This window comes from Rhopilema esculentum, chromosome 13 (assembly GCF_057945365.1).
Source record: "Rhopilema esculentum isolate cy_ngs chromosome 13, ASM5794536v1, whole genome shotgun sequence".
Classification (NCBI taxonomy): domain Eukaryota; kingdom Metazoa; phylum Cnidaria; class Scyphozoa; order Rhizostomeae; family Rhizostomatidae; genus Rhopilema; species Rhopilema esculentum.
Window position 1 is genome coordinate 8,618,329 of NC_142827.1, and position 14,013 is coordinate 8,632,341.

Below are 14,013 nucleotides of genomic sequence, written 5' to 3' on the forward strand. Positions count from 1 at the left end.
AGAGAAGTAAATCAACCTTGGTGAAAAGTTTTTGAATTGGGGCTCTAAAAATACAAGAAATTTACTTATATTTATGAAAATTTACTGAACACTATCAGAGCACAATAATTATAAAAACTCAACTTATTCTCCATATGACTGAAAATAACTGAAAAGAGTTTGTATTGGTATTAAGCACAAAAATTTTGGCTATCTATAAATGATTACGCCGCTGCAAGTCGTAATATCACTATAATAAAAGACAAAATTTTGAAATGTTGACAATTATTTAATCCCAAGAAACAGCTCGGGGCGTCGAATTTTCTTTCGAATAGACTATGTCTTAAAATCAAATTCATTGTGAAATCAACCTAGCAAAACTAAATACCTACAAAAAACTAAACTGATAAAATGTTTGTGTCGAGCCCAACATCGGGCTTTCCGATCTGATGGAAAGTATAACTAGGACAAATTTTGACACAATTATAATGTATGCTTTCTATGTTGATTCGATATTTTTACAAAGATTTTGAAGTATTATTTTTACTGCATTACCGCTAGGGGACGAGTCTAAGTCAAACTGGAGTCCTTTCTCGCCACATAAACTCAAGTTTGGATCAATCGGAATTTCACCTGCAATAAACAAAAATAGGAACATCAAAAATATGAACATCCATTGAACTACAACAGTCTCGGTGGATAAAGGCTAAAATGTCTGCCAATACTATGCTTCTGGCTTGTTCTTAAACTTTTCATTATTTCCCCTGCATTAAAATTTCAACTTTCCCTTCCGTCAGTAAACAATGCTGATAGTTAGGAAATATATAATTGATTTCACATAATAAAACTTTTTACTAACATTCGAAGTCATTTTGCAGTGAACGAGATGTACGAAAAATGGGAGATGTACAAAGTTTAATTTCGACCGTATCATTTCTATAGCTATATTTCATGAGCATAAAAGTCGCTATTATTTAATCATTTTCCACAATATTTACCAAAATAAGTAAAATCAAAAGATTTACATGAAAACTATAAATTTACCATCTGTTTACCAAGAATCTATTCTTCCACCTAATGCTTGTCGTGAAACGATAAGCTGAATTATATGAAATGATTTCACTATTTTAATTAGACTTAGTCAAATTCCTTAGCAGTATTCTAATTGATATATTTGTATATTTTAGCATGGCCCCCTATGCACCATTGTTCTAGGGGTTGCCATGGGTAAAAAAAGATAGAATGAAATGAAATAAAATGTTAACAAATCCGGTTACAAAAGAAAAGAAACATTTTACCGAGAAAAGGCACGCCAGAGTGTTCAGCTAAAGATCTGCCTCCTCCGGAAGAGAATATGTTGGTACATTCCTGTGTTAGAAAAAAAGAGGCATCAAAACTAGCAAAAAACGGGACTTACAACAGAGCATAAACGCAGTTTATAAAATTCCAAGATTATATCACAGTGAAATTTATGAATTTAGTAGCATAAATTGGCATACAACTAGTAGGATTAATGACAAGAGTACAGTCCCCGAATTTTTGCAAGAACGGCGAGGGTTTTATTGATAAGATCAGTCTTTAGTTTTATCTTAAGATACTTTGACCTGGCCGGTTTATATGAGATTTTACTTTGTAACACCTTTTTACCCTACTATTGTTGTTATCACGTCAGTTAGACTGAATAGGAAATGCAGACTTTAATTTATCATTCACTTGATCCGTAAATCTAAACCCTACAATAAGTATAGTGGCGTAGATAGAGGGATCAGAGGGGGTTAGAAACCCCTTTGTAAAGCTAAACTGCTATCTTGTCGGAAAACTTCTGATCTTGTCGGAAATATAACATGGTTGTCTATTTTTATCTAAGTATTATATTTTGAGAGTAAAGATTTTAAGGCTGAAAACAATGACTTCTTTCGTTGTTCTGGATCTGTCTATAAGGTATGCTACTTAAAATGTTTTTTTGAGGAAAATACCAAACAATCCTCCTTTTGTTTGACTTAAGAAATTTAACTTTGAATAAATGATAAGACTATATATCTTGTTTCAATTCAGTTCTGATGTCGTCATGTTATGTTCAAATATAGAAAAAAATAAAAATGCTTATTCGTTTTTTCGGAAAATCTAAATTTCTGTCCCTACTATAAATATTTCTATCTAAATAAGAAGATTGATAATATTCTCGCCGAAATTTGCTGAAAGTAACCAAAGCATGCCCTGATATAAATAACAGCAATGATATAAGTTTATGATAACATACTGAACAATGTGGGCAAACGAATCCACTCATGTTCTCCACGATCCCTAGAATGTTGGTTTTGGTTTTTCGACAAAAAGTGATTTCTCTTCTTACATCACCCGTAGAAACATTCTAAAAAGCAAAGAAATAAAATCATATGAGAAATGTAACCTTAAATATAACAAATATGAAAAATCATAATTTGAGCATATGAATCAGTACATGCCTTAAACTATAAAAGACACCATGTCCCGACCATTTCACTGGCCAGTTAAACTCTCATTGGTTAGACTATACAATAGACCTATTGTTACGGAGCCAATTGGCCAATCGTCACTGTTTTCTCGATTTTAAACACGCTGCAAAGGCTATTGTTAACTCTGAGGGGTTGAATGACGTAACATAGTGTCTTTAAACTATTCAAGAACAACACATGTTGAAAATACAAAACAAGACAAGCAGCTTCTTGGTTTCAGACTTTCTTATGAAAAAGAAGAATATGACGTCACAACAGTTGTAGTAACATTCCTCTTAATCACAACTTTTAATCGTCCAGAAAGGGATCCTCGATATAACTATTTCAGAAGCACTTTTTTCAATGTCTTGTAAAAACAGGAAAAAACAAATCTTAGAGACTGAACATTTATTCAAAGCAAAAATTGGATAGAACCTTTAAGACTAGAAACAAGTAAATTACCTGTGGTGTTGTTACAAGGATTGCACCATCAACATGATACTCTTTCAGAACTTCAATTATTGAAATGTGCTCATCGGAAGTACCTGTAAAGATACATAAATTTTTTACTAAAGATAAACATTAATAAAGTATTAGCTTGTGGATGTCTTCTTTGAGGTTTATATGGGGGTTTGAGACAATGAAGTTCTTTGTGCATAAAAATAGGCTTCCGTGAAATGCATGGCTCAACATATTGGCTACAAGTAAGCAACTGAGTAATAATCAGTTTTTACTTGTTGCTTCACATTTTCAGAAAAACTCTTTCAAAGACATTTGCAGTTCTTTCCAGTACAAAGAGGAAAAGTTGATGCAGAATTTTTTTTTTACAACTTGGTATCCAGGCAAAAATGCCTTTTGCTTAACTACCCTATTACTCAGCATTAAAACCCATTGGCCCATATGCAAATTTTTTACGTTTTTTAATTTGGCAAGTTAGGTAACGCACATGTATAAAAGCCCATGGCCTATAAATTTTTCCCATTAAAATCAGTAATTGAGACCAAAATGAATTAGATATCATTTCTTGATACAACTTTATGTATTAACAATCAAAACACTTCTATAGTTAATCAGTTAATAATCTATTACACATGTTGATATTGTGAATTAAACTTGGGAGGGAAAATGAGAGCTTTTGTATGTGGCTGAAGAGACAACAAAAGGGAAATGGTTTAGAGGTCCCATTAAAATATGCTCTTAAAGAATGAGATACATTGCTTACTAAGCTGAATGTATAGCCAAAGATATTGTTAATAGAGAAAATAAAATTTTATCTTTAATTAGGTAGCCTTTCTTCTGAAGTATCTTTTACATCCTGATTCCAAATGAAGAGTCTCTTGCTTAAAGGCCTTTACATAGATATAAGCCCATGGAACTTTACACTGACAAGCTTATATGCAGGATACTAGGGTACATTTTAACAGGATAATAAGAAATTAACAAACTAAATTCTACTTAACAAAAAGAAGAATTGGTGTTAAAAATAATCCCTGAATGATATTAACAAATACTGTTTTACTGGTCTGTCACATTGTGCATGATGCAGTACAGGCAGGGCTGTAGATGCATATAGAAAAGGATAGTTCTTAGTTTCAACTTCTAGTTTCCTGCTTGATGTGATAATCAAACAACTGTCTAATTGACTTCTACACTATTTCTTCTACATGATTAATTAAAAATCTAAATATTGAAGGCTTATTGATATTTAGCTGAAGAGCAGTAGCAGCTAAAGGCAAATACCCACTGTCGTAAAGAAAATCTTGTGAAATTCTTTTCACCAATAGTACCTTTAAAAAACCTTATTCAAGGGTAGGGTTCTTGAGAAAATATATATACTTGTCAAATGTTTAGGTACTCTGTAATTTGGGTGAATTCACCAGAGTCTAGAGTATACCTTGGAATAATTTATATATTCCATTGAAATGTACATACCTGGAGGTGTATCAATGATGAGATAATCTAACTGTTGCCAATTTACATCCTTTACAAATTGTTTAATCATTGCTGAAACCAAATACAAAAACTAAAAATGTTACCAATTAAAAACTAAAAATAGCTAATATTTGTTAAGCTCCTCATTAAAAAAGAATTTGGCTTTACTAGCAAAATGGAGGATTTTAGATTATCATAACACATTCTAGTGTAAAGCAACTGTGATTTCATGCAATTTTTGATGTGGTATGCAACTAGCAAAATTGAAAAGACAGGTCCCTTTGTGACATGTTCTCAGCCAGTTGAGGAAGTTTTTTAGCATGTTGTTGCTTTGAACTGTATAACAAATGTCTTTGCTCTTGTCATGAAGAATTTGTTACACTTGAGCAATAACAAGAAAAACTGAAATGTATGTTTCAGCGTATTGTTTTATAATCAAACTGAAACTGCATAGCAAGAGCCTTGAGGTGCTTAGGTTGATGTGTTTATTATAAATAAAGATTGCTTGAATGATGCTCATACATTGAGCAACATTACACAAAAGCAAAGGCAGTAACAATATAATTAATTTCCATACCATTCTTTTTAGGGCCTCTCCAAATAACAGGATCATCTTGTGACTGCAGCAAAAACTCTATTGACATCACAGAAAGCTGTTTTGCATCATCTGGATAGACAGGCAGCCAGCTGTGGAAAGTTTTAAAATTACATATTAAACATTTCATTTTATAAATGGGGAATATGAAAATACAAGCATCTAAAATACTAGAAAGCAATAGATAGGTAACATGCAAAATTAGAGGCAAAATATAACATCTCAAATTATAGCAATTCATGTTATACATTCATTTATTTGCACGAGTGGAACAAATTCCCTGGCACAAACTGGTAATGGACTCTTAAGGAATTTCTTAAAATTGTTTGAATAAATTCATGAGTATTTTCTATTTATTCAGGAAAACGATTCTAAATTTTTAACCCAACTATTTAATGGAGCTCAAACTATACTGAATGCTATAATCATACACTGGAAAAAATATCATAACTATTACCCCTCGCTGCACTGGTGTACATTCCTTCCTTTCAGGTTCATCATTTTGGGGATACTTGGGCCACAGAGATCCAAGTCAAGAAGGCCAACCTTTATCAAGATATAATGACATCCTGATTATTTTAGATTTAGATAGAATGGCATTTTGATTATTTAAGATACAGATATAATGGCAATTAAGAAGAAAATCTTAAGCTTGTACCATCATGCTAGTTGATTTAAGAAAATCTAGAAAACTTTCCAGTAAAAGATTGGAAAATTATCTTGAATAGGAAGGATTCAAATGTCCTTTTTTATAACTGACAATATTCATTTGAAAAATTTTATTTGAACACTTCTTAGCCTTGTATCACTGAGATAAGAAAATTGTAATTTAACCAGAAGAATCTTCACCTTTTTACCCATTTTGATGAGTCCAAATGAAAGCTGTGTTGCCACTGTGCTTTTGCCAACTCCTCCTTTCCCAGATAATACCAAAATTATATGCTTTACATCTTTCAGTGCACGGGAGTCTGAAGTGAAAGTTGCATTACATGAAAATATAAAGAAGAAGCTTGAATGTTTTGGCTGAGGCACAAACTAACAATATGGATAAATGCATGAATATCTACATTATTTACTTCCCTCTACATTGATCACAGCTCTATTACAGCAGTTGCTACCAAAGTTTAACACTCATTAATGGACACCTCTACACAATTCAAACAGACATCTCTAAAAAGTGGACAAGATGATTTTCAAACTCAAATCAGCTGGTCTCTGCAGAGTATGGCAGATGTGTACATAAGGACTGTATAGTCTGGCATGCCAAAATTTGATATTGCACCAAATTTGCAAGAGAGCTAGTCAAGAGTTGCTAAAGTTTGCAGACTGGCAAACACTGGTAATGCAGGCCATGCTGGAAATGGCGTGCGATCACACGCCCACGCCTTGGCAACGCCAGTGAGTTTGAGTTGGCAGGTCTTGCTCCAGACAGGAAACTTTGCTGCACACCCGCAATATATTGCATACGCATATTCAAGCGCAGTTTACAATTTTAAATGCGCAAAATTTCAAGTTTCTTAAACCGGCTGTGCATACCGCATCACAGTGAACCGTACACATATATCTTTTGACTTTCCATTCCCCCAATTTTACGGCTGCCATTTTGAACAATATTGCTTGTAATTAACTTCAGCTAATTGCGTCAAAGTGACGTCATTACAACTCGGTTCCGTCCGACACACACACTTTTTAAAATTCTAGAGCTAACCACGCAGAATGAAAATTCTTTAATCGACTGGCCCACGCACTAGCCAAAGTTTATAGTCTGGGTCTTGATGCTTTGCCCTCTCGATGGGTTAGGAGAAGCCATGTGAGTAATTTGGGATGGGGTTTCCTTCATGTATAAGTAAGTAAGGTTCAATGTTTTCACAACAACATATTTTTTTAACTGCGTATCGAAATCTTGCAAAACTTTGCCATTTTCGCCAATATATGAAGTTGCTGATTTTGGGTTATGAAAATGGACAAACGTTGACAAGATATATGCACATTTACATTGTTCAACGGGATATCTACTTGAATAAGTAAGTAAGAAATACATACCCTCCATCTTATTATTCTATTCTATCCGGAGGACCAGGCCAAATTGCCTCGACTTCGTGATTCTAGCCATTTCTGGGAAATGTTCGCCTCTCATTGATACCAAAACTTTTGGGAAAATTAAGGTGATGTTTCATACAACAACATAACTTCGCTTACCTCATTATTTTCTTACGGCAAATCCCTAGACCCATTACAAAGAACGGGGAAGGGGGAGGGGGTTATTAGAAAACCACAACTCACACTGAACTTCAGGCTAAATTTATGATATTTACAAAACTGCTAAATTTGAAGCCACTTCCTCTTTTCACTATTTGATGAACCGAACCCCAAATAAACCTAATTTCCTTAAGGAGCAAAAAGCAGCACAGCTCCCTTTTAAATGCTATAAATGTACGTTATGAATGCATGAACTGAATTTATGGAAAACAGAATTTTATCATATTGACAAGTTGAGACAAGTTGAGACAAGTTGAGACAAGTTGAAACAAGTTGAGACAAGTTGAGACAAAGCTTTCTAAACAATCTGATGCCATATAATTTCAGAGTTAACTTCTAAACAGTTTAAATCGACTATGCATTATACCAAATGTAAACAATTTGAATGACAACAAAATGGACATATAAAAATACAAAATTTGAATCCTTTCTCTTCATTTATCTTACGAGGGTTATATTAGATTTTGACCATAAACTTTAGTTATTCGCCCATCCTAATAATCATTGCGCCCCTAAACTTTGTTTACGGCCCACATAAAATGACGCTCTACTTCTTCTGCCTGTAATGCATAAATTCCATCCTCAAATGTTTTCAAGAATATCTTATATCGCCAGAAATATCTTATCAGGCTGTTGTGTGGAAGCAGTGAAAACAACCCAATCATAAACAACATGAAAGATCAAATTGCTCCTCGCAAGACCTTTATAGCAAATTCCCGAAATAACCTTTACAGTTAACACTACTAAAATACAACTACCAAGGGCGTGTCAAACGCAAAATCTTAAATTATTCGGCAAAATCATATCGGACAGTCTGCGAAATAGAAACAAAATTTGCTTTATCTAAATCTTTGATTTATGTTCCAAACCCCCCCCCCCCCTTACCCTTGAAAGTCAAAATAAGCAAACCATCTGTCGTGAAGCAAAATACGACCAACGCCTATTAATTATTTTTTAACAATTACTTTACTTAATTTTACTTATAACAAGTATAAATCTAGTGTTACGTTAATTAATATTTACAAAGATAAACCTTCTTGAAACACGCTTGCATCTGCCTAAACAGGCGAGTTCATACCAAGCTTCGTGTCGAATTTAAGTCTTTCTCTTTTTTGGTACCTAATGAACATCCTAAAAGAGAAGGAAGCATAACAGCTTGAAAATGTTTAATGTTTTCACTAAATTAGAAATGTTTGGTTTGTAGGCCGGGCAATTTTAAAAACTGCGAGAGTTGCCCCTTTCAATACTAAAATTTATAAAATGAACCTTAAAAAGCCATAAATGTTGGCCCGGTGACCAGGGGGCGTGAAGTAGGCCAACCTATTCTTGAAAATCGAATAATTTTGTTGGAAAACTTGAGTTCAGGAAAGTTAATGGCAAATATAATTTGAACTGGCCTAAAGTAAAAAAGGAAAGAAATTAATTGAACAAACAGGGCATTTCGAAGTATGCTTTGCAACAGACAAAAATTTGCAAAGAAACTTACTTGATATGCCTGCGTTTCATCATTTCACAAGAAATTATAAGAACAACTGGCCAAAGAAGAGCGAGGGTTAATGGATAAATCACGTATTGAATGCGAAAATCGTGCTCTGTTCCTGGGACATTCGAAAGATATATTGAGACTGCTGTGTATATGAATTGTAAACCAATACTGCAAGAAACAGAAGATTCACTCTAAGTACTACGCTAAAATGCAGGTTTCAATAACTAGAGGAGACACAATGTTACAAGACAATACTGCAAGGAACATAGACCTACATACCAATTGGAATTGCTCTTGAAAGAAATATGAAATAATAAGCTTTAATCGTTGTAATCAAATGCAGTGATTAGAAATAGAATGGTGTAGAGTTTCAGCTAATAGGTCCTTAGTTTTGTTAATAAAGATGAAAAACAGGAAGTTTATAATCCTGCTCAACTTAACGAAATACAAACTCTGACATACAAATCGTATAACAGTCACAAACGACGACGATTGAATTTTATCGTTCAATTTCAATACCATACCATAGCAAAGTAGCCTTTAACCAAAGTTTATTGCGAAACGGCAACATCGTCCACAAATGATAATTTCTGTCTACAAAGCTTGCTGATAAGACAACTAGAAAGAAAATAAGGATTAAATGAAAAAAACTGAATGCCCAGTGTACAAAATTCTTAATTTTTAAGATGGATGTAAGGGAGAGATGACACTATAAACAGGGCTGCGTTAGAATAAGATGGACAGTTAATGGGAGATAAAAGAGTTCTATAGCAGTTTTGTGACAAGGTTGCAGAACGAGATGATTTTCAAGTTGCACCATTTGCAGTCTTCAAGCTCTAGACCTCCATATCTCATAGTTTCATCTAAATGAAATTGAGTACCTTGACTAAGAGAGGTACCTGTATAAAAACAAAACGCTGTAAAAAACGATGTAACAGAATAGAAATTGAAAACCATACTCAAATAAAATGTTGTAAAGAGCAATGTTACGTCTTGGCTCATGTATAGGCCCTCTTTGTTCACTGTTATCCATCCATGCCACGGGTCTGTAAGGTTTCTGCAACATAAAAAGGCAATAAAAATGAAGGGCAATTGGCAAATTAATAGCATCATAATTTTGATTGTGAATATATTGTAGCTGGTCTATAAATGTTGATCAATAGACAAAAAATGTGGAACGAAACGCCAATCAAAACATTTGGCATTGTTAACGAAAACATATTCTTAGTTTAAAATCTAAAGATTCTACAAACAGACAGAAACATTTCATAAAATACTAAAAGTACATTTCCATAAATTATTCAACCCTTTTTTGCAACTAAGTCACTTTTTTCCAACTGTGTAAGTTCACTAAACAAACAGAAACTAGACAAAAACTTACTTAGTGCCAAAAAGAAAATGACATTGTCCTTCAGCTCCATGACTTTTTGTGCAAAACGAGAAAAGCAACCAAGCAAAGAGTCCAATGACTGTAAAGAGCACATTGAGACCAAAAGTTGGAAAGAAATGTATGAAAAACTGTTTTGAATCTTCCTGAAATAGAAGCAAACAACGAACATTAGTAGTTGCAAATAAAAAGCACGAAACTTTAAAGCTCTTAAGATACTTTCGACACACGTGATATTTGATTTTTTTTCATTCTTCTTTTTGCTTCAAACAAATCAACAAATAAACGACGACTTTAAACTTTTTCTTGGGTAAGAGGGTACTTAAAGATTCTGCACTTTTTCATATAGTACACCTGGAGATTTTGAAGCTAGAAACATAGCAATGTGTCTAGTGGAAGGGTACATATTATATTACAGACTCGCTGTAAGATCAGCTTCATCACTTTATATGAAATAGCCTCTAAGATTTCCTTCCATTTTAGACTTCTAGCTATCGACCACAAATAAGAGGCTCTTAGGAGAGGACCAGAACACCTGTTGTTCCTGGTATACCAATAAATTAAACATTAATCAGAAAAATACTGTTTCACTAACAATAGAAGTGTTCGAGGAGGTCTCCTAAATCCTCTTTCCTTTCAAGGAAATATGAAGCTTAGACTGTAAAAGTAAAGTCCTGATATAAATTTATCAAATGTTCTGTTATTTATTCATCTGCTTCGTGGTAAACTTACGTATATATTGCTGATTCTTTTCCCAGTCATCCTGTTCATCAAGTCCGAATCAGACGGTGTACCGAGCAGAGAAAGAGAGAGCAGGGGTATAATGATAATTTCCAGCCAAAGAAGTCTAAGTCCCGTAAAGGGAAAAGGTAAAAGCAAACAAAAGGACACAAGCATGCACAAGGAAAGAGAAAGATTGGCTGACAGCATAAACAAGAAACAGCTTTTCATGTTGAACATCAATCTTCTTGCCTGCAAATGAATTTCAAGCATTATTCTATTATTCAACAAAAAGTGTGGCCAAGCTACAAAAAATATGCTCGTTTCGTTTAATCGCAATGTATTTGAAGTGTTGATGAGGTTGACTTCATATGATCAATGACGATTATGATGTTGATGGTTGATGACGATAGGAGATGATTACAACGATTATGATTAGCGATTGATGCTGATGATCGATAATAATAGAACCGATTATGATTGATGATTTATAATGATAGGGGATGATTACAATCATTATGATTGATGCTGATGATCGATAATGATTACACTGACTATGATTAATGATTGAAGTGTTTACTTATTATGCGGAAAACAATCATGATTAATCCTTCGATAAAGAGTTTCATGTAATCATGCAAAAAAGCTGCTATGTTTGCCTACCTCACAAATCAAGGAAACAAAATCGATTTGTTTATCTTGCCGGCAAAGCAAGGAGCATGGGAGACTGTTTAAAAAGGAACTCAGTCGCAAAGAGGATACGTCTAAAAGGAAAACAGAAACGGTTGAGATTTATAAAATAAATTAATACTGAATTTTCAATGTCATTCCGATACAAGCGGATCAAAAAAAATAATTGAACTTTAAACATACAGTCAATATCAGGATACTCGAAGTTTAGGATGAGGCAAACTAATTTGAATCAACTAAAGTTCCAATATTAGAAACAGAATATGTAAAGACTTTAAATAGCAGTGAATCCCTCCATTCTGGAACATACAGGAAGATTTTCCTTAAATTACGCATCTTGTAAGTAAGTGTCTATCAAAGTTTAGTGATAAAATAAGTTCTCATTGCGAGGGAAATGAAATCTATAAATAACAAGGGAAGATTAGGACGAAAGTTTCAGCTTTGTATAGTCAGCATGCTATAAAACTATTTAAAATCCGAAATTCCTGTCAAGTTTAACCTTCGAACTACAAGTCATTAAAGACATTACTTAAAGCAACAATTCACGATCTCATGGTGACGTCACCTAAATGATTTTTTATAGGAACCCTTCGAATATCCTATACTGAATCAAGTGGCTTTTAAACGTCACATTATTCTGCCTTGACCTGAAAAGTAGGCTCCTAAACCCGGGGGTTTATGGTGTTATTAGTCGAAAGTAGCAAATGTAAAATTTCATTGATTACATACCATATTTGTCATTGTCTTCTGTTGACTGCAAGGGAGACCCACTTCTATAGTTTCCTGGCTTGCTTTTCACACACACTTGAGGGTGCAACGGGTCGATTGCAATGCTATAACAAAATTCATAAAAACAAACATTATCTTAGAATGTACTGCAATAAAAGGATCAATTTTCAAATGATAAAACGCTCCTTGAACTGATAAAAAGAACGAGGGGCAAAACATGATATACTTTTTGTGCGGTTTAAACCATTTGGACAACAAAAGATAAGAGATGGCAGTTGATAAAGAGTATTCGATTGAACCACTAAGAGGTGTGTCCTTTGGCAAGAGGCTTCAGCTCTGGTGTAAATGCTTTGCGAGCCTGTTGTATTGAACACAGAAATGTCATCGGGGCTAGAGAGTCGATTGCCAAATATCCCCCTCTCTAATTAGAACGTTGAACAAAAACTATTGTTATTTGTTCGGTACCATAATTAACCCATTCGTGTCAAACAGATTGACAGTGTAAAATTTAGATTCTTGGCTCCTGTAAACCCAGCCCTGGTGGAGCAAGCAATTGAGCCGAAAATTCTATATATTTTTTTGGTCAAGGACAACAGTAATCTGTCTACGTACTATAATGCAGAGAGCTAGAGGCAAAGTAAAATGTTTCAAAATGGAAGGTAGAACTATAGCTGTTCTAAGCGCCAGGAGAAATCACCGAAGCTCCATTTGCTTCAAAATAAGGATAGCATTTACCTGACATCCGCTTGGGAAAATATATGACTATTCCATGTATTTAATGAGCTGCCAAGACAGCAAACGACTTCGCCATTTTCTTGCATGATTTCTATCATTTCAGTTACAGCTGCAAAATAGGAAAAAAAGGTTAAGTTGAAATAAAACACGACGGGACCTTTGATAAACCAAACGGTAAATACGTCAATAAAATTTTAAAAAAATTTTCAAGGTGAAAAAATCGTTCACCTTGAAAACTATCTAGTTCTACAACAAAAAATGATTTATAATACCTTGAGGGGTGCAATCAGTAAAAAGTGGTACACGAAGGGGAACATCGTCAACGTTTTTCAGGTGTGGCCTAATGTTTCGAATTCCACGTGGCAGCTTTGCCTGAAAAATTAAGCTTATGAATCAAAGAGAAGTAAATATTTTTTGTTCATCAACAATTAATTCGAAAGTTTTAAGAGTTTTTATGTTGAAAGTAGATTGTTTTCCAACAAAAGCTACATTTATCACATCCCCTAAAACATGAACAGTGGACTCCGGTTGGTATCAAGGTTAAACATCACATTGTTTGTATCAAGAAGAATCAAGAACTTTCAAGAATTGGTGTAATGCTACCCCTGCAAGAACATGGGATATGATGAAAGTGTCACAAATAAACGACTCTGTTTTTATTTGCTAACGATGCGATTGAACTTGACATTAATGCCACAATATTAACAAAAGAGATAAAGTAAAGACGTACGTAAAATAGAGCGATGTTAATGATATTAACGAAATTGGTAGTTATATCGTACCCTGTTTGATATTAAATAGAAGTTGTCATGGTTGCTATTTCCATTCACAACTTTCTCTTTGTACAAATCTTCGCTTCCAGAGCAGTAGGCTGTATTTCGACGATCGTCGTTTGCTAAACGAAATAAAGTTCAACTTCTGAGACCTCAACAAATAGTTAAGATAGAGATGTAAAAAAAAAGAAATCACAATAAAATTGCTTCAAAACGCTGGAAACACGAGATCAACAAAAATTTTCAACATCATT

The 14,013-nt window shown here is 33.9% G+C and overlaps 2 protein-coding genes across 5 annotated transcripts in view; both read right to left on the reverse strand.

The window, feature by feature from the left end:
- Positions 1-462: 462 nt before the first annotated feature.
- On the reverse strand, positions 463-7,112 carry LOC135691519 (cytosolic Fe-S cluster assembly factor NUBP2 homolog). Its single transcript, XM_065209383.2, has 9 exons — positions 7,024-7,112; positions 5,830-5,948; positions 5,438-5,526; positions 4,963-5,072; positions 4,386-4,457; positions 2,916-2,998; positions 2,240-2,350; positions 1,278-1,347; positions 463-612 (listed from the first exon to the last, which is right to left on the reverse strand). The coding sequence occupies exons 1-9, from the start codon at positions 7,028-7,030 to the stop codon at positions 479-481; spliced, it is 795 nt and encodes a 264-aa protein (XP_065065455.2). The 5' UTR covers positions 7,031-7,112; the 3' UTR covers positions 463-478.
- A 406-nt stretch (positions 7,113-7,518) lies between these two features.
- LOC135691512 (transmembrane protein 94) overlaps positions 7,519-14,013 on the reverse strand; it is a 30,441-nt gene continuing 23,946 nt past the window's right edge. For all 4 annotated transcript variants that reach the window (XM_065209372.2, XM_089112245.1, XM_065209374.2 and 1 more), the window contains 11 exons: positions 13,769-13,881; positions 13,259-13,358; positions 12,987-13,095; positions 12,252-12,355; positions 11,496-11,596; positions 10,845-11,084; positions 10,107-10,258; positions 9,685-9,782; positions 9,250-9,343; positions 8,726-8,893; positions 7,519-8,370 (listed from right to left, as the gene is read on the reverse strand). In XM_065209372.2, coding sequence (XP_065065444.2) covers positions 8,298-8,370; positions 8,726-8,893; positions 9,250-9,343; positions 9,685-9,782; positions 10,107-10,258; positions 10,845-11,084; positions 11,496-11,596; positions 12,252-12,355; positions 12,987-13,095; positions 13,259-13,358; positions 13,769-13,881 — 1,352 coding nt within the window. In that variant the 3' untranslated portion in view covers positions 7,519-8,297. The remainder of the gene's footprint in view (positions 8,371-8,725; positions 8,894-9,249; positions 9,344-9,684; positions 9,783-10,106; positions 10,259-10,844; positions 11,085-11,495; positions 11,597-12,251; positions 12,356-12,986; positions 13,096-13,258; positions 13,359-13,768; positions 13,882-14,013) is intronic.